This window comes from Microtus pennsylvanicus, chromosome 12 (assembly GCF_037038515.1).
Source record: "Microtus pennsylvanicus isolate mMicPen1 chromosome 12, mMicPen1.hap1, whole genome shotgun sequence".
Classification (NCBI taxonomy): domain Eukaryota; kingdom Metazoa; phylum Chordata; class Mammalia; order Rodentia; family Cricetidae; genus Microtus; species Microtus pennsylvanicus.
Window position 1 is genome coordinate 29,160,145 of NC_134590.1, and position 26,527 is coordinate 29,186,671.

The window sequence follows — 26,527 nt, forward strand, 5'->3', positions numbered from 1 at the left end:
TGATTTTGGCTCATGGTTTTGGAAGTTCTGGTCTGTGAATTGCTGTCTCATTGTTTTAGACCGGGAAGCAAAGTGGCAGGTGGGGTGGGGGGTGGGGGGTGCAAGAGCCCGCAGTTCCCTTCAAGAATGACTCCCCAGTGATGTGATTCCTTGGATGTCTACCTTTTCAACCATCAGATTAGGGGTCAGACTTTAGATATGGGGGCCATTAGCAGACTTACACAGTTTTCAAAGCTATTGTTATTTAATTGTATTTTTTTTATTATGTGTATAGGTATTTTGTCTTCATGCATGTCTGTACTGTGTATGTGCCTGGTGCTCATGGAGGCCAGAAGAGGGCATCAGATTCCCTAGAACTCTAGTTAGAGGTGACTGACTATAAGCTGCCAAGTGGTTGCTCGGGAGTCAAACCTAGGCCCTGTGCAAGAGCAGCCAGTGTTGCTGACCCCTGAGCCCAGCCCCTATTGGGAAACATTTCAGATATGAACAAATAGCACATTCAAGGTTATGAGAACTGCTCAAAATGCTTAGAAATAGCAAGTAAAAGGGTTTTTGTGGCCTTTCGCACAGACTGAGACAGCAGTGAGTACGGTTTGGCCCCTGGAATGTAATGCTGGCCCCTCTGCCCTGTGTCTCGCTCAGGGCAGGGTCTCAGGAAGCTAGTACAGCTGCCAGGCTGTTTACTAGTGATTGGGCGAGGAAGGAGAACACAGTGCAGGCTCTAAAGGCTTTGCGCCACCCTGCAGGGAGGACTGTAGCTGTGAGAGAAACAAACTGGAGACAGAGGCAGATCTCAGAGCCCTTGGACCTTGCACAAACCCTCATAGAAGCTGTTTGCACCCACTCCAGGGATGAAGGAAACATGGGGGGGGGTCTCCTCTCTGACACCGCAGCTCCTTCCTTTCCAAGATGTGAAAAGTGACCCAGCAGGTGGCCCTGTGTGCCCTGAGCAAACACCAGGGCAGCTTCCTGTCTGGCATAAGCCGGGTTCCACACCACTTGTTGCAGGGCTCCTTAGATAAGAACCCACAAAGGGGCCCAGGGCAGACAGCAGACTTACCATGGAAAGGCCGAGGTCACATTCACAAAGCCAACACAAGGAAAGAGCGCCCACAGGCAGTGAACCGTCTAGGGTAGGAAGCCTAATGGCCTATAATTATGACATATTTTTCTCTTGTTTGTGGTGATTGGGTGAATGGATATTAATTTTATTCCTTTTAGGCTCAGGAAAGTTGGAGAGGGAATGTGCTTCTTAGAAATGTTTTATAAAAAAAAGAAAAAAAAACCACAAAATGTTTTTCTAGTCGATATAGTACTGCTTTTGGGAAAGAAATTTAAGTCTTTCCTGTTTTTACCTAGACAGAAATTCCCCCACCCCACCCCCACTTGGTGACAGGGTCTCATGTATCCCAGGTTGGCCTGGAATTCACTATGTAGCTGGGGATGACTTTGAACTTCTGTTCCTTTTGCCTCCACCTTCTGAGTGCTGGGATTATAGGCGTATCCCACTACATGTGGGGGTTGAACTCATGGCCTTATGCACCTGAGCTGCCTTCCCAGCCACCTAGATGGAATTTACATTACTCCTCAATCTTCTTTGAGACTTAATACTAAATTAAAGCTTTACCATGCGGGACCTTCAAACTGGATTTGTCAATGGATTAAATAGAGTCATTGGCCCTTTAAGTCCTGTGGTTTGTCTGGCTCAATCTTTAGACATGTTACGTTCTGTTTATTTTCATGTCGCGTACTGGAAGAAAGCGATCGTGCATGCGTGTGTTTCACTGTGTGAATTTGATTTTTGAAGTTATTGGAATATGTGTCCTGTGAAGTCATAAACACAGTTAGCAGGCCACTCCCACCTCCTGTACTTATTCAAGTCTCTCTCCCGCACTTGGTTCCCCACCAGAAGGCAGGCACCGAGGCCAGAGGGCAGTAGGTGACTCTGACCTGGGTTTTACAGCCCTTTCTCTTGTGTGTATGCCTTGGTGACATCGCCGTAGTGGGGTTAGCTCCATGGGCTCTTGTTATCACACTCTGATGTGTGATGACCACATTTATTAAATTTTAATATTAACTTCTCGAATTCTTTAGCATGATGTCTTAGATGAATCTGTTTTGCTAGTTACCCTTCGATGATCTATTCTAGGGTTTCTACTCCTATGGACTATGTTCGATTGTAAAGGGGATTTGTGTGTGTGTGTGTATTTAAAAGTTCTCACTGGCGCAGCCCCGTGTTCTGTGTAAGTTGTGCGATCTGGTAGTGAATTTTCAAATTGATAAGAATTATCTTCTGGGTCCAAGTTACTGTCTCGCGCTACAGAGCTTAAGTGTATTGGAAAGAAAGGGTACACCCCAGAACAAAGTGAATTTATTTTTACATTATCACAGTGAAGGCTGTCAGCGTTTTAAATGGTAAACCCGATCGATGCTAAGCATTTTATAGCCTGAGAAGTGCAGCTAACACCCACTGTAGAAGGGCACGCATATACGGCCTGCAGTTCCACAGACTGTGACGGCTTGGCCTGTTATCGGCACAAACAGTGATGTCCTCAAAAATCAGCTTCCCAGCAGCTGCTGCTGGGTGACCTGCTAGGCTCTAGCACCGCCTAAGCTCACATGACGACGCCTCTTTGCTCTTTGCCTCAGATAGTATAGCCCTTAACTACAGTCATCAAGGAAGTTGGTCCCTGTACCTTTCCTTGTGCGCCTGGGTCTAGTAATGTAGAAGGACCTTACGATGGATTTTTTAAAGCGGGTTGTGCCTCCTGCCTTTTCTGGGGACCTGGTTTTGGATGCTGGCGATAAGGCCCAAGGAACGTCCCCCAGATTGCTTAAGGTGCGAAGGCTGTGCTCCACTGCCTCCGAGAGGACAGTGGGTGACCCAGGCAGGAGTAAGCTGTGCGGAAATCATGATGACGGATGTCACCATCAGCAGATAGGTAACGTAAACACGCGTTGCTTTCATTTCTTTCAAGACTTACTACAAGAAAGTAATTATTTTTCAAGTGAGACTTACGTGTTAAAAATGTATAATAAAGTAGCTATATTTAGCCTGAGTCTTTAGAAAGTTTTGTTTTGATTTAGAGAGAGAGAGACAAGTGATGTAAAATAGTACCAGAGCATCAGGCCTGATCATTTTGATGGTCTTTGGGAAATATGCTGAGAAAGTATTATTAAAAACTCTTGTTATTAAACCCATGAGATATGAAGAGAAGCAAATAAGGTACTGGGTCTGATCTGCCCACTAGAAAAGTGACTTTTTTTTTTCTTAAAAAAAAAGCTGCCTTCTTGTTGTATCCTAAAGAGAAACAAGTGTTTGAGTAGGCTGTACCTCAGTGGTAGAGGGGGTGCTTGGCATGTGGATGGCCCCATGTGGGGTGGTGAGCCCTATGAAAGAGCAAGAGTCAGAGCACACAAGGATTACTGCACTTTGTCCTATTTTTGTTACAAAAATCAATTTTATGTGGCGAATGGAAAGATGCCCTGTTTGAAATTTCTGACTGAGACGCTTCCGCGTCTTGTTGGAAATCCGTAAGAAGCAGCACTAGGGCCCTGGTGCCTGCTTGACCGCCACTGCAGCACAGGTGTCTCTGTCTAGTGTAAAACACACCGGAGCGCCTGGATCCAGGGATCGGCCCAGCTCGCCTTTTAAGTGTGAGCACAAATAAGATTTACTCAGCTCCAGCTTTGAATCACTAGAATAATATATAATTATTCATTTTTATGTCAGTTCATGTCTTCCGGTGATTGCTTCTTAGAGTGAATTTCCACATACTTTTTAAAATTTGCGTAGACATTTGGCTGTTACCTTAAAGAGAGTTTCCAATCTAAATCTCAGGCAGGATTTGGCAGCAGCCTCTGTTACTTGTATTTTCCCCAGGATTGTTTCATGTCAGCTTAAAAAAGTACAGTTGTAGTTATGAGAAACCATAGATTCCACTTTAAATATACCAATTATGTAAAAGAATGGGGAGGGGAGTTTTGTTTGTTTGTTTTTAATAAAGTATGTGTTGGGGCGCACAGGCCCCCAGGCACTGCAGAAGGTGCAGCCTAGATCTCCACCAGCGCAGCGTCCACCAGGGCTGCACCATGTCCTGTCTCCAAACAGACCAAAGAAGCAGATTCTCCCTGTTTGGTGGGGCTGGCTTTGGGCAGCTCTTCTCGATGATGAAAATCTTTGTCTCTGCCCATGGCTTAACTGCTGTCAGGCGTTAGCTGTTTTGAAGTTTCTCACACTTGTAGAGGGTGAGGAGGCAAGGAAAGCACTTTGTCTACCTTTTAGCTTGAATCAAAACCCTGGGTTCCAGCCTGCACCCTGTCATGTTCAACAGTGTGTGCGCACTCGTGTGCAGTTGTGTAAGGCGCTCGAAATTTTTTCTCCTTTCATTTTCAGTCCTGAGACACTTAAGTCTTTCCTGGTTGTGCGCCACACCTGCCTTGGTGGTTGATGTTGAGCTGTAACGGCCACACCTGCTTTATGGTCCCTTTTATTTCTAAACTTGACCTGTGGTGGTTTCTTCAAATGACCGCACTCTTTCTAGTACCGCGTCCACGTTACAAAGTATCCTAATCTGATTTCTGCAATTCGTGTTAAAGAAGGACTCTGTCTCCTTTTAGTTTTTATTATTGCGTGTGTGGGCGCATATGTGGGGGGGTCAGAGGACACTTTGGGGAGTGTTTGCTCCTTTCACCTTTCCATGCGTTCCAGGGAGGGAACTCAATTGTCAGGCTTGTGCAGTTTAAGTGCTTTTACCTGCTGAGTCATCTCTCCAGCCCTAGGTTTTTTTGGTGTGTGTGTGTGTGTGTATGTGTGCGCACCACAGCCTACATGTGGAGGTCAGACGATGAATTTTGGCAATCAGTCCTCACCTTCCACTGTGGGACCTGGGATTCTAACGCAGATCACCCGGTTAGCTTGGGAAGTGCTTGTGCCCAGGGAACCATCTCACAGAGTGCACACCCCACCCCCCCTCCCCTCCCCACAGGCTGGAAGGCTGGCTCAGCAGTTAAGAGCACTTGCTCCTCTTCTAGAGGATGTGGTTCAGTTCTCAGCACCCATGTGGTGGCACACAACTGCCAGTAGCTCTAGTTCCGGGGGATCTGGCACCCTTTCTGGCCTCCACGGACAGCAGGCCCCAGTGTGCATACTAGATCCAGGCACCCACACACGCACATAAAATAAGTAACTCTTTAGAAACATGGCAGTTCCCTCCCTCCCCCTTCTCCGTTCTCCTACCCCCCCCCCCATTGTGTTAGATTTTCTGTTATGACACAATACCAGAGAAAAGAAGTGTAAGGAGGAAGTGATGGCTTCTGGCTCCCGGTTTCAGTCCCCCACAGCCAAGGTGAGCAGCTCCCATCATGGCGTCCAGGAAGCAGAGAGAGGGATTGCCTGTTTTTAGAGGCTGGGATCCCAGGCAGTGGGGTGGTGCTAGCCACAGGCAGGAAAGCCTTCTGCTCCCAGTTAGCTCACTCTGGAAATGCCCAGGGTTGTACTTTCCTAGCAACATTTTCCATGTAGCCAGGTCATTTGCGTGACTAACCACCACAAGGATGCCATTCCCTGATTAAGGGTTTGTAGGGTGTGTAACTTCTTACCCAAGGTTAAAGCAACACACTGAAGGAGTGTGTATGAATCTGATACCTCTTTTATTCTTTCTTTTTTTTTTTTTCCGAGACATTGTTTTATTCTGTAGCATTGATTGTCCTGGAGCTCACTGTGGCGCTCACTGGGATCTGCCTGCTTCTGCCTCCAGAGTGCTAGGATTAAAGGTATGCACCACCACCACCCAGCAGATTTATTTCTTTTTAAAAATTCTGTGTTTAGATCTGTCTGTCTGTGTCTGTGGGGGTTTGACCGTGTGAGTACAGTGCACGTGGAAGCCAGAGGCATCTGATCCCCTGGAGTTGCAGGTGGTGTAAACTGCTAGACGTAGGTGTGGGAGCTGAGTTCAGGCTTCTACAAGGGAAGTACCCACTCTTAAGCCACTGAGTTGTGTGTTTCCAGCTCCAGATTCCCTTTCTTTTTCTTTTTTTTTAAGTGGCTAAACAAAGCTTAAAAATGAAAACAAGTAATAATCAAAGAAAAGATTTCTGTTATTAGACTAACAGTATAAAACGAAACAAAACCAAAAACCGCAGACAAAGGCTTGGAAAATGTATCTTCTCTGTAACAGCAGGCTCCCTTCCCAGCCCAGCCCATCATGGTTGTTATTTTATTTTTTTGTTTCTCGAGTTAGTGTCTCATGTAGGCTAGGCTGGCCCCAGACCTACTATGTAGCTAAGGATAACCTTAATTCTCAGTCCTGATCTCTTCACCTCCCAAGCTCTAGAATCACGTGCGGGCTTCATCCCGTGACCAGTAGTGCGGTTTTCAAGCACACATTCATTCATGACTGTCCTTAAACTCACCTTTGACTTGTTGGCAGTGGCCAAAGAAAGCGGCTGAACAAAGCTGGCCCTGGGCTGCTTTCCCATGCCCCTTTCCTCGCACACACATCAGATCAGTGTGGCTTTCAGTCCTCACCTGAGAGCCTCGATTTGCCGGAGATAGTGACTGATACGGGCCCACAAGTGGCCAAAGTGCAGAGAAATGGGGACTAAGTAAGTGCTCTGCACTAAAGGAAGCGAGTATCACCTCCCTGCGCCTGCCCCAGGCCAAGGGGTCTTTGTGGAGAGGGGTCAGGAAGAGTGAGAGCCAGAGGGCATAAAAGGCCGCAGGAGAACATCTGGACATGCAGGGCAGCTGTTCGTAGGGACTCACAACCACTGCGCGGTGTGCACAAGACCCGCGCTTGCTGAAACCAGACTGAGTCCCAGCAGGGAGAGGTGTGGATGGATTTTTCTTTGGACTGCCAGCTCACAAAAAATGAGACAAGACTTATTATTAATTATGAAAACTCGGCTGAGAGTTTATATTTGTTTCCAACTAGCTCTTATAATTTAAAATAACTCATTTTTTAAAAAATTAATCTACTTTCTACCACGTGACTTTTTACCACTATTCCATTTTGTGTGTTCCACTTGTTCATCATCTGGCTGGCTTCTTCTTTGTTCCTCCCAGCGTCCTCTGTCCTGAAAATCCTGCCTGGCTATTGGCTAATTAAACCAACCACAGTGACACGTGGTCACAGGGGTGACACGTGGTCACAGGGTAGGAAAGGTTATTCCACAGCAGAGGGGGGAGTTAGGCGCACCCCCACCATTCCCTTTATCAGAGCTCTATCATCTTATCTAAGAGTAAGCCTAGAATCAAGGCTTCTTTGATTCCACAGTCTGTCCCTGAGTCAGTTGGTCTGTCGTACAAAGTTTCTGAGACTCAACTATACCATGCTCCTGTAAGTCCTTGATTGTATTTACAATAATGATAGAAACAGAAATTAAAATTTACAGATGCAAGAACCTGTGTGAGCCGGTGACTTGCCCCCTAGTCCCCCTAGTCCTGTCCCCCCCCCCCCCCCCCCCGTGGTAGTATAGCCAGAAGCAAGAAGCTGTGTGAGCTGGTGACTTGCCTCCCAGCCCCCCAATGTGGTAGTGTAGCCAGAAGCAAGAACCCGTGGGAGCTGGTGATTTGTCTCCCAGACCCCAGGGCGTTAGTATAGCCAGAAGCTATGAAAATACCAACTGGAACTGTTTCTCAAGGAGGTGCCGGAGTTTTGTAATTTATTTGTTGTTTTAAGGTAAGGTATTATACTTTACTGGCATGCACAGTGTGGTTCTGCTTTGCCTTGACCTTTCCCCAGTAATCCTCCTGCCTCAGCCTCTGTAATGCTGGGATTAAAAACGGAAGCCACCGTGTTCTGCTAGTTTTATTCGTTTAATGAAAGGAGAAATTGAGCATATGGAGAAATTCTGTGTAAATGGTGGAGGATAGATGGATGTACTTATTCTCCTAGAGAGAAAATGATACGTAATGCCATTGGCTTTTGGAAAGGTTTTATTATGGGAGACAGAGACAGACAGATCTGTGTGAGTTTGAGGCCTGCCTGGTCTACATAGTGAGTTCCCGGACAGCCAGGGCTGTGTAGAGAGAGCATCGCAAAAAAAATTGTCTTTAATTACTTTTAGTGTGTGTGTATGTATGTATGTGTGTATATGTATGTGTGTGTGCATGCGCACACCTGTGTTTGCATGTGGCACAGTGCACATACAGAGGGCAAAAGAAGTCAGTTCTCTTATTCCATCTTGTGCTGTTCAGGGATGGGGATTTCGGGTGCAGGTTGGTGGCAGGCCCATTTTTACACTAAGCCATTCCACCAGCCCGTCTGAAGGTTTTTGTTCCTAAGGGATTTTCAACAAGGTTGGGATGTAGATGCATTGTGTCTCATATGAGAGGCTCCACAGAGAACAGTCTGGCTTAGAAAATACTAGTAATTGTAGGACAGAAATATGCATGAAGTGAAGATATTAGTAGGTCATTATTTGAAGAACAGTCTTACTGTTAGTCTTTTTTCCATTTTGAACTTTCTTTAAATATGGCATAGACTAATATTTTAAAAACCATTATGACGTCCTTGAACAACCCAGTGCATTCCAGTATCTTCTGCTGATAGCAGTGCTCCAGAGCCCAGCAGCTGTGGAGTCCCCACGGCCACCATCCTCCCAATAGGCTGTGCTCCAGCACACAGCAGCTGTGGAGTCCCCACGGCCACCATCCTCCCAATAGGCTGTGCTCCCGCGCCCAGCAGCTGTGGAGTCCCCACGGCCACCATCCTCCCAATAGGCTGTGCTCCCGCGCCCAGCAGCTGTGGAGTCCCCACGGCCACCATCCTCCCAATAGGCTGTGCTCCAGCACACAGCAGCTGTGGAGTCCCCACGGCCACCATCCTCCCAATAGGCTGTGCTCCAGCACACAGCAGCTGTGGAGTCCCCACGGCCACCATCCTCCCAATAGGCCGAGCTCTGGGACTGACTGAGTTGGCTGTTGTTTTAACCAAACCTGTTTATGCCAATTCCAGCTCGCTGTTGGGATTACATAATTAATTGCATATTAGATAATGTGGTAAAGGATGAGACTGGAGCGAGCGTTGTTTTGGTGTGTCCAGAGGTGGACGCTCTGGACAGACCCCACGAAGGCGGATTTCCAGAGAGAAAATGCGCCAAACAGGCCAGAGAGGCGTGCAAGACTGGAGTTTTGCCCTGGAATACTTTCTGAAACTGAACAGCGTAGCCAGTGTCCATGGCTTTGATCTTAGGCAAGAAAGACAATGGCGTAATCTACAAACCCGGCCTGAATGACAGGGCCCGGGCACTGTGTCAGGAAGCTGAGAATTAAACGTGAATTTAACATTTGAAGTTAAAATCAAACCTCAGTGGGTCTTTTTCCCCCTCATCCTCTGATCCCTACTTGAATAGAGCTTTTAAATTAAATGGTTAGCCGGCTTACTGTAAGGGACTCTCCTGTGCACGGCTGTTCCATATTGTAATACCACCGAAGAAGTAAATCATTTGTTTGGCACATCTAGTTCCTATACAAAATAAAAGGGGTCAGGATGATCAAACAAATGTAGTCTTGGTTTATTCATGAGATGCTTCAGCATCCTTCTGGGGATGCTTTTGGGGAGCATCCTGATTGTGTGGTTAAAGACAGACACCATGGCTGGAGTGGACAGCTCAGTAGTGCGAGACCCTGGGTGTGATCCCAGACTCCTCAAGAAACAACAGAAAACATACTTGGCTGACAAATATTGCAGCCAGAGCATTCTCTGTAGGCATAAGAGTGGGTGGGAAGGAAATACAGTTACTGATTGAGAATGCACTGTATTACCTTCCGAGTTTTGATGAACACCAGGCAGACAGTCTGATTCTGAAATTCGGACTATGTGTTTCCACGGAGTCTTTGCATCACCAGGGTTGTTGTTGTTCTGCTAGGATTAACCTCAGTTCTGGTATTATTGATGCTGCTTGTAGCCAAGAATGCCAATGTAAAGTACAAAAAGCATACAACATTTTGTTCATGCTATATCATTTAGGCGAAGCTGGGGATTGAACTCATGGTGAGGCAAACCCGTTCCCACTGACCTGTATTTTCAGCCTTCTTTTTCATTTTAATTTTGAGGCAGGATTCCCAGCATCATCCAGATTGGCCTTGAACTCGGTCTTTAGCTCAGGCAGGCTTTGAACATAGGCTCCCCCCCGCCCCCCCAGCCTCCAGTAGCTGGACTACAGGCATTTGCTAGCGGGCTGATCAACACTGATTCTTTTAATTGCCAAGAGCAGAGGCAGCGGTAGGGGGAACACAACAAATGTTGACATTTAGATGAAAGAGCTTGTGATTGCGTAGCGCTCCAGGCCCTGCTTGGTTTGCCGGCGACTGGGATGATCTGCTACTAGTCCCATGTCCTGCTTCCCCACTCAGACCTAGAACATCCACTGACCTGAGTGCGGAGGCCTGTAGCCGAGACTCCAACACTCAGAAGGATTGCGAGTTCAAGGGTAGCTTGGACTACAAAGTGAGACCTTGACTTACGAAAGGGGAAGTGTTGGGTAGAAAGTGAGCTGCGTTTTTAGGTGTGTTCTAGGGTTCAGAATATAGTAGCAACTGGTTAGTGGCTGTTACTGGCCTTAGTTTTCATGATTATAAAAAAGTTAGCAAACTTGATGCATTGTTCCATAAAAGGTGGTAAAATTACTCGAAAAACTTGGAGTTTTGGTTTGAAGGTAAGTGAATCACTTTAATTAAAAACACTTCCTTAGAGCATTGCCTCAGAACACATTTTCGAGGACTGTGGGTCTCCATCTTTGGTTACACATAATTCCAGAGTGTTTTAGTACGTGACGTATGGCTAGGTGGACGCTCTCTCGAGCTTGGGTTATTGGGCATTTCAGCTTCCTCCTTTGTCTACACCGTGTTCTCCTCCAAATAGCCATTGTCAAACAATTGTATGATTCAGAAGTGAGCATGACCACATCCCATCTAGACTTTCCTTTCTGCTGCCAGCCTGAAATAACGACAGAGACTTGTGACTGCTCAGCCTTTGCTTAGGCTCGCCCTCTGCTAGCTCGTATAATCTAATTAACTTGCTTCTGTCAATCTGCGTTCGGCCTTGTGGCTTTTACCTTTCCTCAGTACAGGATGTCCAACTTGCCCCAAGTCTGCTGGTGAATTCCGTGTGCCTAGATTTCCCCCTCCACTTCCTCTCTCTCCCTGGAAATCACACCTATCCTCTCCTGCCTAGCTATTGGCCATTCCTCTCTTTATTAAACCAATCAGAAGGCGCCTTGGGCAGAGACACATCTTTACAGCTATTCCTCAACAATTTCACGGCTTCACCATTTTGTAGCAAGGCTCGTTGGAGACAAGTCTCCCCAGGCTGTGCATGGTTTCATTCAAAACATGGAAGTGCTTAACTGCACCTTAACTGCATTCGGGTCAGGATCTTTATTTCTCTGAGGTTAGGAAAGGATTTGTAGGAAGCACACTGGAAGTAAGGCTGCATTTGTTCCCCTGTTAAGGGACCTCCACAGCTTCCTGTCTGTGTCACTTGCTGTGACTGACCCAAGTCAGATGGCCAACATTGAGTCAGTGTGTACTGACTGCTGTGGCAATGCAGGTGGTTAGAATATTGTCATGTGTCATCTAAGGATCTTGTGGTCAGTGAAGATCCTATGAGACTCATCACTGGTGTCATAGCTGTCCTGGTTTATGGTCAGTGATGTTTACAGAAGGGCAGAATGGCCTGCCGCTGTGTTTCTCTGACTCTATCCCCATTGTTCACTAATGTTCTTGCTGTGTTCCTCATATCCAGGCGTTTAACCATTGTTCCGGGTCTCCTTACCCATCTGTTCCTAATGTTTTAGTCCCAATCCACCCAGGACCCTCCGGGACCAGTCCAGATTTTATAAGCCAGAGGGCGTTGCCTGCCTTCCTGGTGAATGGTTTATTAAGAAGCGAAAGGAGAGAAGTATATAATGTAGGGTTACTGTAAATGGAATAAGAGAAATATATAAACACTAGTTAAGCATTTCTGAATAATATGATCTATATAACATAGGTCATAAAGTCATAAAAATGTGAACAAGACAATAAAAACATCTAGGAGGTAGTGAGATACAGTGGTGTGCCTGTACTCTTGTCTTCGGGAGGCCGAGTCAGCAGGTTTGGAGCACAGTCAGAGCAGGTCACAAATGCGAACAAACACACCTCACCAGGACAGAACACAAGGCAAAATACACTCAAGAAAATCATAAAGATGTGTTTAAAGACCAGGTTCTGGTGAGTAAAGCCATATTTGAGTGGAAAATGTAACTAAGGGATTATCCTAGGAAGATTCAATAGCAGAGCGCCATAAAGAGAATTCAGGAAGCAGACACAGCCCAACTACGCCCAGGTCCGAAGAGTGGCCTTGGGTTCAAGGATGGTTATCCTGCTGGCTTTAGCTCCTATTCTGGTGGCTTCCTCAAACTGTCGGGTGGGTGGGGCCTAGAGCTCCAGGCTGCCGTTCTAACCTCACTTCCCCGTGTGCTAGCTTCTGCTAGTCCGTTTAATATAAAAATGTTAGCTCTTGGAGGGTTGAGTTGGCCTGACTTTATGTGGGAAGCCCCAGGGCTCAGTCCTGTAACACTCGGTTGAGAAACATGTGGCCAGAGCCGGTTGAGGACCTGGAGGCTGCTGCCTCTGGCTCCGGTCTCGGATGTGCCAAAGCAGGCTTGTAGTCGCTAACCACGGCAGGTGCCTGGTGCTGTGTTTAGCTCACCGACTTTTCCTTCTTCGCCATAAAGCACATTGCTCAGTGGGCAGTGGTTCCTGAGAAAAAGCAGCCTTCTATTAGTTCCAAAGTCACAAAAAGAAAAAGGGGGGGGGGGAGAACCTCACACCAAGCAAGTGCAGATGTATAGCAGACTTCCTGTCAAAACCCAGAGGGTAAATATCTTAGGGCTTGTAGGCTGTGCATCTCTATTACCATACCCAGCTTTGTAGAGCCAGGGCAGCCACCGATGATTCATGGGTGACTGTGCAAGACACATCCCAGTGTGGCTTTGTTTACACAAACACAACAGGTTTGCCCTGGGAACCAGAGTTGTCTGACAGTTAAAATATAATAGAGAAAAGGATATTGCTAAGGTCAGGGAACAGACTTACCTCCCCACGGACGCCACAGACACCAGCATCTTTGATGAGGTCTGCCATTATAGTTCCTTGTATCTTATGTAGCCCCTAGAAGAGTGTTTTTATCTATAGCAGGTGCTCAGTAAATACCAGTTCGCTATCTGTTACCTCACGCTAAACTTCAGGGAGTATGACAAGTGGCCATAAAGTCTCTCAAAATTAAAAAAAAAAACCAAACAAACCAGGCTCCTGTGACCCAGCGACAGTTTTCGGAAGGCCAGCTGGTCTACTCTTTAAAGATAACATCTGTTGGCTCGCCACATTCCCTTTTTGCCCTCAGTGCCCTGTGTGGGGTTCTGCTTTTGTCAAGCCCGCCGGTCAATGTCCGTTTCACAATGGAACCCTTTGTCTAGCCAGGCGAGAGCTGGGCTTTCACCCGCCTCTCCCCGTCCTGCCATTTATGTGGATAAGATCCACACTGCCATTTTTCAGTCATAAAATTTATTGAACCCGGCTCTTTGTTAAAAATATCCATGCTGGGTATGGAGGTAGCACCTGTGGTGCCAGCCCGTGGGGGATGGAGACTGTGGGCGTAGGGGTTCACAGCAAACTCTAGAGCAGCCTGGGCTACGTGAGACCCTCTGTCAAGAGAAGGAAAAAGAAAGAATGAAGGGAAGATTCATTAGAAAGGGAAGTTAATCTCCAAGTATAGATGGGTGGCGCTCAAAATTAGAACCCATCTGCTCGCCTTGGAAGGTGTATTTTTCTAAATTCTGCTTCTGCTAAAGCAAGCATGTCATCATTGATTGATTTAAATTGTTAAGTAATAGTCCCAGATACCTTTCAGGTGGAGATTATACCTATTTGTCTGCTCTAATTTATTCTTGTTCCTCCACGTAGACCTTGGATGGATTTTCCGTTTTTAACGTGTAATTTAAGTGCAGGTCGCTCAGTCTTTTACGGTGTGTATAGCAGTATTAGCCGGAACATTTTTCCAGTTCCCTTGCTGATGAAACCTGTTAAAAATTCTGAGACATTCTTTGTAGGGAATATAGAAATTCTCATTATTCTTGGACCTCTGAATTTTCCCATTCTATAAGAAAGATAATGTTGCGATGGAGAACGGCTCAGCTGTTTAGGTCAGGTGGCTCACACTGCCTGTTTCTCTAGACCTAAGGGATCTGATGCCCTCTTCTGGTCTCTGTTGACAGCTCCACACATGGTAGTATCCACACAGATGCACACACATACGTGTAAATAAAAATAAAATGGTTAAAAAAGAGAAACAAGGTTACCATAAGCACATTGTGTGTGTGTGTGTGTCGCAGGCAGGTGTTTGTGCACATGTACGCACATGACTGTGGAGGGCGGAGGTTGATTTCAGGTCTTTCTCCTTGTTCTCCACCTCATCTTCTTAGGGCAGAGTATTTCCCAGAGACTGGAGTGCATAGAGTGCACAGCTGGCCAGCCAGCCCTCGTGACTGTCCTGTCTGTCGCCCCAACATTGTGATTGCAGGCACCCATCTTATTCACTGGTGGTGGGGATTGAACCCGGGCCTTCATAAGCACTTCAGGGACTGAGCCGCCTCCCCAGCTCCCTTAGTGTAAGCCTCACACGTCACTGTGCTCACCATGGCGTACCTAAAACTGGTCCCAGTACTCAGAAGGTAAAGGCGGAAGGGTCATGAGTTCAAGGCCAGCCCAGATGATACAACATTATGGCACCTCAAACTACAGTAAACAAAAATCAAGGCAAATCACTCAGGGAACTCCTATGAAAAATGAACTGTGACTTTAGAACATTTAAAATAGGGCTTTAAAGACTACTAAAATTTTGAAGTTAGACTCTCGAATACAGTGCTTTTTAGCACATAGTAGCCAGGCATGACCCCTTTTTCTGTGTTGGCTAGCTCGTGTAGTGGTATGGACTTGTCTCCATGTTTCCTTCCTAATCCTGAATAATCCACATCTTTGACATGAGGTTTTTTGTTTGCTTTGTTTTTTGAGTTTTCTCTTTCCAATTAAATACTTACTGAGGAACTGAGAATACGCAGCAATGTAGAGGTCTCAGAAGACATGACTTAAGATGCTGAGGGACTCATCAGACGAATAACAGAGTTCATGTGGTTACATTTATGAAGGGCATTGTACAGGTTGGGAACACCTAGATGGAATATGAATGATGCCCTTGGGGTCCTCCATCTGAAGATGTGGACCAAGGCGCTAGCTGAGATGGGCCCAGCGATGAGCAGAGCTATCTCTGCTATGCCTGTACCTGTGCCCAGAGCTCTGTCCACACTGTCACTGTGGAAGAGGTGTGCTGTGCCCCAGGGACGGCAGAAATGAAATCTTTGAAGGAAATGCTGCTGCTGTTACTTCCTGAGGTTCACAGGGAGGGCTCTCTTCAGTGTGACCTTAGTCTTGACATCTGATGGCTTTCTTTTCTTGGCTGAGACTCTTCCTCCTGTTTGGCTGCAGCCTTCCTAATGGCCCTCTCTCATACAAGAGTGATGTCCGCGGTGGTTCTATCGCTGAGTGCTCTAGTTGATCTAGGAGAGAAAGGCATGGATAACTGGAGCCAACTGGAGCCTTTGTTTACCGTGCGTGGAAGGGCTTCCTGTGTGGGACAGCCCCAGGTCACTCTGGTTGTCTGGCACAGAGGCAAACCCCACCAACCTCATGCTCTGAACAGCCCAGACTGGAGCCGCGAAGCCTGTCTGGCTAATCCCCAGTTCATAGATGTTCTCTAGTCCTTTCCCAGAGGTCTGCGCCTCTGCTCCAGACAGCTGTGAGGCACACAGTGCAAGCATGTCAGTGTTAGCAATTCTTCCGTTGGGAGTAACCCATATATACGTTATGTTATGTAAATATACATAGGCTAACAGTTTCCAAAAATATAAATTCTAAAAAAAAAAAACCCCACTTGATTCTCACTAACATTGTGTTCAAAACAATTGTTGTTTCAGGCAGTTAAGTTTCTGCTGAGGATTTTTAAGATCTGGAGAATGCATTTGAAAGATGCCTAGAAATAGCAGGTTTTTGGTTTCATTCAGAAATAATATCTTAGCATTGTGCCAAAGGATGGCAAATTGGTATGGTTTGCAAGGGCAAAGAAGAAAGTATTTTTATGGGGTCTGGACTGTTCCTTTCAGAGCAGAGGAAGCATTGTTTTTTAAACGTGTGAAAGATTAAGAAAGAACTGAAAGGGAAAGCTAGGGACAAGTTCAGTTATTTATAAACACCCACGCCAGGAACACACCAGCGATCATACCTCATGGCACCCATGCCAGGAACACACCAGCGGTGTGTGTATTTGTATGTAGGTACGTGAGTGCAGGTAACCCAGGGTGACCAGAGATGCTAGATCCTTGGAGGTGGAGTTACAGATGTTGTGAGCCACCTGACACAGATGCTGGAAACCAAACTCAGGTCCTCTGGTGTAGCAGCAAGTGTCCTTAACCCCCGAGCCATTTCTGCAGCTCTGGAGTAAAATGTTTTATTTCTACCCAGTGATATATTGTGAGTCACTTTGGCGTTAGCGATTTGTTTTGCCTTAATTAATGGATGGTGCTTGCCGGGGACTGAACCCAGGGTTTGGCGCGCTGGCGCATGCCTGGCAAGCACCCTTCACTGAACTGCATGCTTAGCCTGCCGGTTAACTTTGGAAAAAACATTTAAAATGGGAAACATTTCTCTCCATGCTCACCGCTCCTGGTGCCCTTCACTTGACTATACGGATGCAAGCTTTCAGTTTCCTGATCGCTTTTCTACCTGAGAACCCTTTAATACTTCTCTCTCCCTCTCTTGCTTCTGTGGTGCAGATTTTGTCAGTGATAAATTGTTTTCACGTTTGGTCTGTTCTGAAAAAATTTTTTACTTTGCTTTCTTCTCCCCCAAAGGCACTTTCTCCGAATATAGAGCTCTAGAGTGGCAGCTTCTTTTGTTCATTTTTTTTGTTTGTTTATTGAGTTTTCCAGTAACCATTCCATCTTGGACGTCTTAGATGCGACATCCACGTTCATTTTATTTAGTCTTTGTTCCCCCATATGCAGTTAATCATTTTCTGGTCCTTTATAAACTTAATTACCTCTGGGTTCAGCAGTTTCTGTTGGATCTTGGCATGCACACGTGTGTGTGTGTGTGTGTGTGTGTGTGTGTGTGTGTGTGCGTGTGTGTGTGTGTGCTTGCTTGAGAAAACAAGGATCTGTTTGGCTCTATCTGTAGAAGACATGCTGGACTACTTTGTGTCCCAGTGCTGCGCAGACGCCAGCTCTACTGAGCTAGACACACTTGTGGCTTTCCGTCGGTTGCCGAGGCTTTGCTCATGCTTTTGTCATCATCAGACCGTGTTTTGTTGTCTGTGCTTCTGTTGGAGAGAGTATGCACCCATTTGTCCAAGTTTACTGATCTTTTTTTTTTTTTCCACCTGTAGGATCTGTAATCTATAGGTCCCAGCCCAGAGGATCTGCTGGTTTAGATTCACTTGTTCTTATTCTCTTTTATCTATGGTTTAACTTTCTGCAGCTTCTGTGCTCTGAAAACATTGCCTGGAAAATTATAAAAATAAACAATTTATAAGTTCGCATGTCATTTTGCATAGCCTTGTGTGAAAGCTTTTGTCTGCCCGGCTTCTTCCCATTTTGCAGTCACTCTTTACTTTGGGTTTATCCACCCCTTTCTTGGCTTCATGATTAAGCTGGGCTTTTGTTCTGGGAAGGGAGTGTTTGGGTGAAGTGTTCTTCTCACCATGGTCTATGAAAAGCAGTAGGACCGTCAGCATAGTTGTCACTAGTAAAAGCCTCGGTCATAGGCTGGCTTTAGTGGCGCACACCTTTAATCCCTGCAGTGGGGAGACAGAGGCAGGCGAATCTCTGAGTTCAAGGCCTGCCTGGTCCACAGAAGTGAGTTCCAGGACAGCCAGGGCTACATAGTAAGACCCTGTTTTAAAACAAAGCAAAGCAAAACAGAAAAAACCAACCAAACAACCAAACAAAGAGCCCCTTGATCTTCTGGCTTGAGGGAATATCTTCCAGATTTCTCCCTATTAAAATCATCTTTCTCCTGTTCATTTTCTGTCTCACAGTGAGTGAGCCGAAACACTAGGGAACTGATGCTGACCCAAGCTCACTAGACACTTACTGTCTGGGCTTTATCTAGGCTGGTTTATGCAGGCATCCTAGGCTCGGCATATACCCAGACCTTAGCATCCTGGAACAAAAGCAGGCACCATACAGGACCCACATTATGTGTGTAATTTAGGTACGGCGAGCCGGCCACTCAATGGTAGTTCAGGAGTAGTGGGCACTCTGAAAAGTTCTCAGCTGTCATTCAGAGGCCAGCTTGCCAGGCATCCACTCAAAGGGGAGCAGTCAAGCCTCCTCCTTTCTGCACAGTGGAAGATTTTCCTCTTCTTCCTATTTATTTGCCCAGTGGTTTATTTATATCAGCGTCTTAGTCATTTTGTATTGCTATAATTAAACAGAAGCGAAGGTTTATTTGTTCTGACCCCGAAGGCCTGGAAGTTCAAGACCAGAGGCCACATGCAGTTTGATCCTCCCTACTGGTAGAGATGCCCTGTAGAGTCCCAGGGGGCTGCAGGCCGCCACTAGTTCAGAATCTCCTACTTGGAGTCCCACCTCTTGAGACACTGCTGCCTTGCGGCATGAGGAACCCACCCACCCAGCCTCCTTGAAACTTACCTCCCAAAGTTGGCCTCTTCCCCCTTGGCCGCTCCTCCATCTTGTTTGTTTCTAGCTCTTTCTTTCCTGACCCTGCAGAATATTCTGGATTTTCCTTGTGTATTTCCTGCCCTCACTCTGAAACCTGACCATTTATCCAAGGAGCTCTCGCCTCTGGTTGGTAGTGACGCTTTAAGACATCAAACCTTGTAGAAACGTTGAGCAATACAAAGAAGGACAGACGAGACAGAGGCCAGGAGCGAGCACAGTGAGAATCCAGTGCCAGCCAGCGGTACGGACCCACACCATCAACATTTTGTTTTTTTTTTAATGAAGTCCCAAAGCAAAACAGGAGGCTGTTTTTGCAGTTTTTTCCCGTGTTGCATCTCATATCTGGTAATTATGTAACGGACCCGAGCCTTTCAATGTCTCCTCCAAGCTCCAGCGAAGAGGAGAATCTCCTGAAGAGGCTGGAATCTGGGGGAGCTGTGCAAGTCTCCAGGCGTGGAAGGGTATTTGACATTTTCCTGAGAGAAGCTCCGGATATTTTCGCTCTCTTCCGTATGTGCTAATTTTGGACACCAGTGTTCAGAGTTTTTGAGACGCTGGTGAAGCTCTTACTATGAGGACAGATCCATGCACTTGAGTCCTTTCCTAAAATGAGTTAGTAGTTGAGGAATTCTCTCAGAACCTGACTTTCCAGTGGAGAGTGCGATATTTTAAGTTAACTCAGACTTCTCCAAGTGCCAGGGAACATTTTGTTCGGATCCCTCCCTTCTAGAGAGCAGGGTTCTGTATGCTTACCTGGGGGTTTTGCTGGTGTTTTGGTGTATGGAGTCTACCTTCTGCTAAACTGTAGAGTCTTTTGAAAGGGCACTGATTTAGTGGGAACCAATTAAAAGGAGGGGGACACCTACCTTCCAACACCTGGAGGGCAAGAGACCCAGCGTGGTCATCATTTGTACCCTGTGTTTGCTGCAGTATCTAGCCCATGGTGGGAGGGTGGCCGCAAAAGGTGGGTCTCTTTTTTAAACATGTATTATTTTAAAACATTCTTTGAGAATTTCATAGAGTGTGTTTTTATCATTGCACCCTCCTCCCCCACCGCCTCCAACATTTTCTTCCCCACCACCTCCCAACTTTGTGCCCTCTTCTGTTTGTTTTACTGACCACCCGCCAAATTCAGTTTGTGCTGCTCGTACACCCATTGGTGTGAGGCCACCTACTGGAGTGTGGTCAGCCTACCAAGGACCACACCCTTAAAGGAAAGGGACTCTTTCTTTCCCAGAAGTCATCAACTGTCAATAGCTGCTCAGTTGGGCTTGGGGGCTCATGAGCCCCTCCCCAATCAGTGCTGGATGTTGATTGGCTGGATCTTGAGTAGTTCTTCTGTAGGGAACCAGGCAGCTGTTAGCTTGTGAACAAAGTGCTTCCATCACGCCCAGAAGACACTGTTTTGTCTGAATCCTCTCCGACATCCAACTCTTGGAATCCTTTCGCCCCATCTTCCACAGTGAGTGGTCCCTGATCCTTGGGGGAGGCATATGATATAGATACATTGGTGCTGTCTGAGGGCTGTACTGATGATATGTATATAGAGATATGACTGCAGAGGACAGTTTGATTGTATGGCTATTTGACAGAGCAGTTGTAGACTTTTCCCTGGGACCTATGAGCTCCTCAGCCCTGGTTTTTGGCCAGATTTGCAGTACCAGGCTTAGGTTTCCTTTTGTAGAACAGGTTTAAATCCAATCAGAAAGCTGGTGGTTACTCCTATAACATTTGTGCCACTATTGAACCCATGGGCTTATCTTGTCATGCCAGTGACTATAACAGTTCATAGGATTCAAGCTGGGTAAGACTGCTGATGACTTTTTTCTCCCAGCTGCTCCTCCCGGTACTGTGGAATCTAGCAGCAAGGAGGAAGCTCACAGATGAATGCCAACTTGATTTCTTCATGTCCTCTGATCAAAGTCAGCAATAGGGTCTTAAGACAAATGGGAATAGCCTGTATTGAAACTATGAATTTCTTGCATCCTAAATCATCATTTCCAAAGCCTGAAAAATTGTAGTCTAAAGTGGGAAGAGGAGTATAGCTGAGGTAAGTGACCTGAATTAGACGCCTCTGCTTTGCCAAGGCTACATCTAGAAACAGTTCTGTTGCTGTCTTCAGGGCAGTGACGTGAAAATACGGAGGATTCCACATTTACAAAATGGAAAATGAAAATCTGGCGTCTCTGGTAATCCGAAGACCTTGCAATAGGCTCTAGGCTATGTCTTGGCTGATGTAATTGATTGGCAGATTAACAAGAGAGCACTCACTTGAAGAACAATGGCAGTGTCATTATTTGTGTAACTTAAAAAGAGGATTAGTCATTGAGGGATTGAGAAAGAAATTGGAGCACAGCGGGACTCTTCCATGGCCTTCTAAAAGGATTGCTGGGTGTGTATGTGGTGTCGTCGTCTCCCCCCCCCCCCCCCAGCTAATAGTTTGGTGGTTTGGCAAATAAAAGCATCAGAAGATGTAGAAAGGAAATGCTCCATTAAGTAAGTATTGCTATGGTGTTTGTGATCAGCACTCGAACGAATAACACTGTTTATTGTGTTCTTTATACTTTAGAATAAGGTTTGGCTAGAACCAGGCTCTGCTCGTATGCTAGATTAGTCAATATATAAATGGAAAATACCATTTCACCTGCACTGTATTTATAGCGAGCTTCTGATACAAATGGAATGTTTGTGCGTGCGTGTGCGCGCACACACATACACACACCTGTGCACATATACTGATTATGTAAAATAGAAACTTCAGATTCTGGCGTATTCTTTTATATCTAAATAGACAGATTTAAAAAGGAAACAGTCCATTTGTAAGGGCAAGAGAAATTTTCTTATTATTTACCCCTTTCTCCCGAAGTCACCAGACTAAGTTCTGTATGACACTTGTATACTTCCGAAGGTTTCCTAGGAATGAATCTCACTTACTTTTATAGGAAGTTGTAGTCAGACAGTGTCAAGTTGCTCTTAAGTCTTGGGTGAGCCCAGCGCACCAGGGGCAGCAAGAGCATGGCAGAGTACTGGATGTCGTGTACCAAGTGGTCAGTTGCTATGCTTCAGTTCCGAGCTTTGGTGTTTAATGCTGTCGTTTGTTTGGGTTCAGGTCTCCATCTCCCACAGACTCTGTTAGCAGTCTCATGAAGAGAGGATTGTGTGGTGAAGTTACTTTGGGGAATACTGTAATTAAGAACAAAATGCAAACTGACCTTTGTAAAATCTGTAGTCTTTGTAGCACTGTGTCTGTTCACTGTTAATATACAAGAATAGGATGTGGGAGGTTGGGCTTTTGGACTGTGGGATATCGTTTGTTCATTTAACATCTGGATGCCTTGGTTCTTCTTTGAATGAGGGGAAACCCTGCTCTTAGCTGACCTTTAATTTTTTTTTAATAAAGCTGGAAGCAAATGACAGTGATGTGGAGTTGGGGTTTGTGCTTGGTCAGCTTTGGCATCTCAGCATGGGATTATGGTTCCATGTTGGCATGCCGCATGTAGTTGGGGTTCCATGTTGGTCAACCCCGTGTCCCGGTGTGGAGTTGGGTTCCATGTTGGTCAGTCCTGTGTCCCAGTGTGGAGTTGGGTTCCATGATGGTCAGCCCCGTGTCCTGGGGTGGAGTTGGGTTCCATGATGGTCAGCCCTGTGTCCTGGTGTGGAGTTGGGTTCCTTGTTGGTCAACCCCGTGTCCCGGTGTGGAGTTGGGTTCCATGTTGGTCAGTCCTGTGTCCCAGTGTGGAGTTGGGTTCCATGATGGTCAGCCCTGTGTCCTGGGGTGGGTTTGGGTTCCATGTCAATCAACCCTGTGTTCTGGGGTGGGGTTGGGTTCCTTGTTGGTCAGCCCTGTGTTCTGGGGTGGGGTTGGGTTCCATGTCGGTCAACCCAGTGTCTTGGTGTGGTGTTAGCCTCCATGTTGGTCAGCCGTGTATCCTGGGGTGGGAATGGGTTCCATACTGGTCAGCCCTGGGTCCCGGTGTGGAGTTGGGTTCTGAGTTAGTCAGCCTTTGCTCCCTTAGTTTAGATTTTCTTGTTAGTTTAGGAATTGGAATGGTCCACATTTGTATCAGATTTCTTGAACTATTCTAAAAACAAAAAGAAACAAAGCAAAAAGCTCACACAGCTTCGGACATCTGCCCCTGTACTGTTACCGCTGAATATGTCTTAATGAATGCGATTGTCCTTTTGTATGTAGTGAATGGTGTTCATGCATGGGAAGATGTTATTTTAGCCTAGCTTGCAATTTGACCGCGACTGAATTTATTCAGTTATGACTTTGATAATTGCAGTTACTCTCTGTGGTACTTAAAGAATGCAATAATGCAGATGGCTTGCTACAAATGTATTTCTACATATGAGAAGGGACACCTCTGAACACATGCCTCTTGTCCTCTAAAAGATGCAGTAAACCGATTGGGGTGAATGTGCTTTTTCCTTCTGATACTGGCATGAAATGTGATTTGTTTTGGTTGTGTGACCTCTCTGTCATTTTAAAGAGCAGTTATGCTTTGGACAGTGTATTTTCATCCGAGAACCTCTTCCATAGAATGAAGTTGTCCAGATGCGTTTATCTGACCAGTGGATACTTTGTCTGTTCACTGACGTTCTGGCTGTCGGTCTTTCATGGGAACTGAATGCTTCATTAAGAATAGAAGAGGCTGCTTTTCAAACAGCCCGCTTACCTGACTCTTAGCTCTTTAGAAGAAGTTGCAGGCACCAGAAAACAGCTTGGTCCTGAGCTGAGCGGTTGGAGCTGCCAGAGGAGGCTCAGGCAGTGTTCATGACATCATCTCTCATTCCATTAGGCGGCATTATCTCCAGTGGGGTGAGTGGGCCCGTGGACTCGGTCTCATCGTAAGCACGCTGAACAAAACCCACGGTGGTGGTAGAGAGAATGTACTGCTCAAGTCCCCTAGGAGACTGCTGCACCCCCACCCATTCCTTCGAGGAGGACGCCAGCTATTAAAGGAAGACATTAAAGATCTTATGCTAATTCATTTTAAGAAATTGTTTTCAAGGCCCTTTGCCTGTGAGGAGAGTTGGCATCGAAGGGCAGGGAGCAGCAGCCTGTGCCTGTTTCCTGGCAGCCCCGATGAGCCGCAGGCTCCTCAGACTGGCAATCTGAGTGCAAACGGGGCAGGTCTTGTTGGCCACATGCAGGTCGGCACAGAGAAAGGTGAGGGTGTCCTTCAGGGCACTTGGAATCAACTTGTAAGCTTTAATTCAGCTGGGCACCTCATCTGCATCAAGCAGCGCTTCCACTATAGTTGTGCGTCACCGCCAGACTGCATGGTAATGAAGCCGCGGCACTGTGGGCCAGAACTCTGCCGCCCGAGAGAGGCAGGAGGACAGCGGCCCGGAGCCAGAGCCACAGAATTGTTGCTGCCGCTACTGCGGCCGCCGCTGCTGCCACCGCTCCTGCAGCCAGCCAAGACACAATGTTGAGTCTACAGGATTCTGTGTGTTTCGAAATTAGCATAAAGTCCTTGTTAAAGTCCTGGAGCAGCAGCTGTGAGTAGAGATGCCTGCTTGGGGGGGAATGCTGAGTTGTGAATATTCTTGCCATTCCTTGCATGCCTTCTCCCCAGACTTATCCAGATAGAATCAGAGCCTTGAAAGTACCCTGGAGAGCGTGCTCTCCCATGGCCATCGGTCAGATGAGAATCTTGAGGTGCACACGCGAGGCGGTTGTGATTTGGGGAGTTAGGTTTCCTTGACGAAATTTGCCAGCCTCGGGCTTGGTTCTTGAGTGTGTTATTCCGGCAAAGTTTCTCAGAATCCATCAAAAATGGGGAAGGTGACGAGTCAGCCGGGATTCCTGCAGGGTTGTGGGGGTCCAGGACCGCTCCACAGTGCTGTTAGCCCCGAGTGTGCATGCAGCAGCATCCGCTGTCTCCAGGCAGCAGGCGGTTTCACAGGCTGGCAGTAACTTTCCTCTGCTGTAACTGAAGTTGCAGCGGGTGGTTGTCATATGTGCTGGAGTTTATGAGAAAGAGCACCAGGAGAATATATTTCCAGTTCACTCACGTCGGGAAGCAAGTGCCATTGAGCCATGATCCTCCCTAAGTCCTTCCCTCAGATGATTTGGCAGAAATACTGGTTTCATTTAGTCTGTTTTCAGTGGTTACTTTTGCTCTGAAAAACCCTCAGAGCACTTATGATAAGATTTATCATCTCTGACTCTTTACTCTGCTGCCAAAGTAATCATCACCATCAACTTAGGAGATCAGAGTAATGAATTGCGCGAGCTCCAGCCTTGTTATCAGGACCGTTTTATGCAAAGAAAATTGAAGCGTAGAAAAATCGTGACTCTCCCAAGGTCATGTAGGTAGCAGAGAGCTGGGGGCACAAAATCCCTTCAATCTCGCCTCTAACGGTGCTGCTGGTGCCCAAGTAGCCTAATGAATCAAACATGAGAGATTAAATTTAAAGTCTTTCCTGCCCGGCTCTTTATGAGAAGACTTATTTAATGGAGTTTTGTTTCATAAGCAAATGAGACGCGAGTCCAAATGCTGACATGAAGGAGAGCTCACTGCAGACAATCTGAAGGGGTCTGCCTCGCCTGGCTGCGCGTTTTGACTTCATTGATTTCTGGTCTGTAAGTAGTTCTTTTCACACGCAGATGCCACCTTGCCCGATGGCAGGAAACTGTTAGTTTTAGGAGAGTTTTCAAGTGAGTGAACATAGTTGAAATATTGGGGGACTCGGGAGGTTGATCGAGCTCAGTATTTAGATAGCTCAGAGTTAGTAATCCTTCTGGCTTCCCCTTCTCCTGTCCTCAGCACACACTTACTTATCTATAGCGAGCCAACTGAAGGCGTAATTAGCACACTCACGTAGAAGAGAGCAGCCTATTATGTCACAGCAGCTGCTCACAGAGCAACTTAGTGTACTTATCTGTCCCGCAGCCAGGCACAGCCACAGCCAAATCTGGTTAAGTCATGTTCCCTGAATCTGAGAGTGAACCCAAAGCAGATGCTCGCGAAGCCTCGGGTTTTAGCTGTGCCAGTAGGAGAGAGATTCTAGTGGCTGGGTAACCCGTTGCCCTTGGGCATTCATCGTGCATATCGAAGATGGTTTCAGAGTTACAAAGCAATGTGTTAATATTGAAAATATATCGCCAGGGTCAGGGTTTAGTAAGGCCCCAACCATGTCCGTCTGAGGCCTGGGAAATGGGCGGGTGTCTTTAATTTGGCCAGTATCAGTGTATGTCAGCACAGAAGGGGCGTGGGGGTATTAAGACCTGGGAGAGGATAGTAGCCGGCTGTCTCTTTCCAGGGATTCTTTCCTTACACCAACACTTTTGAATCAGCCAGCATGGATTGAGTGTATGCTGTGGGATCCAGAAGGAAGCAGATGGGTCTTTGCTCTCTGTGAGCTTACTCAGGGAGAGGTCGCCCGTCATGACAGTTACAGTGAGGTGGTCGAGAGGTGACATGCATACCCCCGTGACTACCAGCTGATGGTGGCCGGTGAAATGACCTGGGAGGACAGAGGCGGAAAAAGTGGCATTAACACAGGGGTGGGGGATACAGAGAGGGAGGAGGCTTTTCAGTGCTTGTTTTGGAGTACTGGGATATTCCCTAGGTTCGCAGACAGGCTTGGCATCCAGGACTTTGTGACCCAGAGACCAGGGTTTGTTAGTGAGCCCCTTCATTCCACTCCTTTAGTCATGGCCCAGACTTGTCCCTCCACCTTTTGAGTTTCCTTGTGATCTCTTGGCTGTTCTGGCATACACACACACACACAC

General features: G+C 46.6%; 1 protein-coding gene across 9 annotated transcripts in view; it reads left to right on the plus strand.

Annotated features, from left to right (window-relative positions):
* Fryl (FRY like transcription coactivator) overlaps positions 1-26,527 on the plus strand; it is a 225,016-nt gene that overhangs the window by 64,884 nt on the left and 133,605 nt on the right. For 4 of the 9 annotated variants that reach the window (XM_075943103.1, XM_075943105.1, XM_075943104.1 and 1 more), the window contains exon 1: positions 2,716-2,942. The exons of 3 other annotated variants lie outside the window; for them this stretch is intronic. In XM_075943103.1, the coding sequence (XP_075799218.1) occupies positions 2,741-2,942 (202 nt within the window). In that variant the 5' untranslated portion in view covers positions 2,716-2,740. Of the gene's footprint in view, positions 1-2,715; positions 2,943-24,100; positions 24,289-26,527 lie in introns of those variants that run through there. 2 more of the 9 variants (XM_075943107.1, XM_075943106.1) reach the window with 2 other exon arrangements.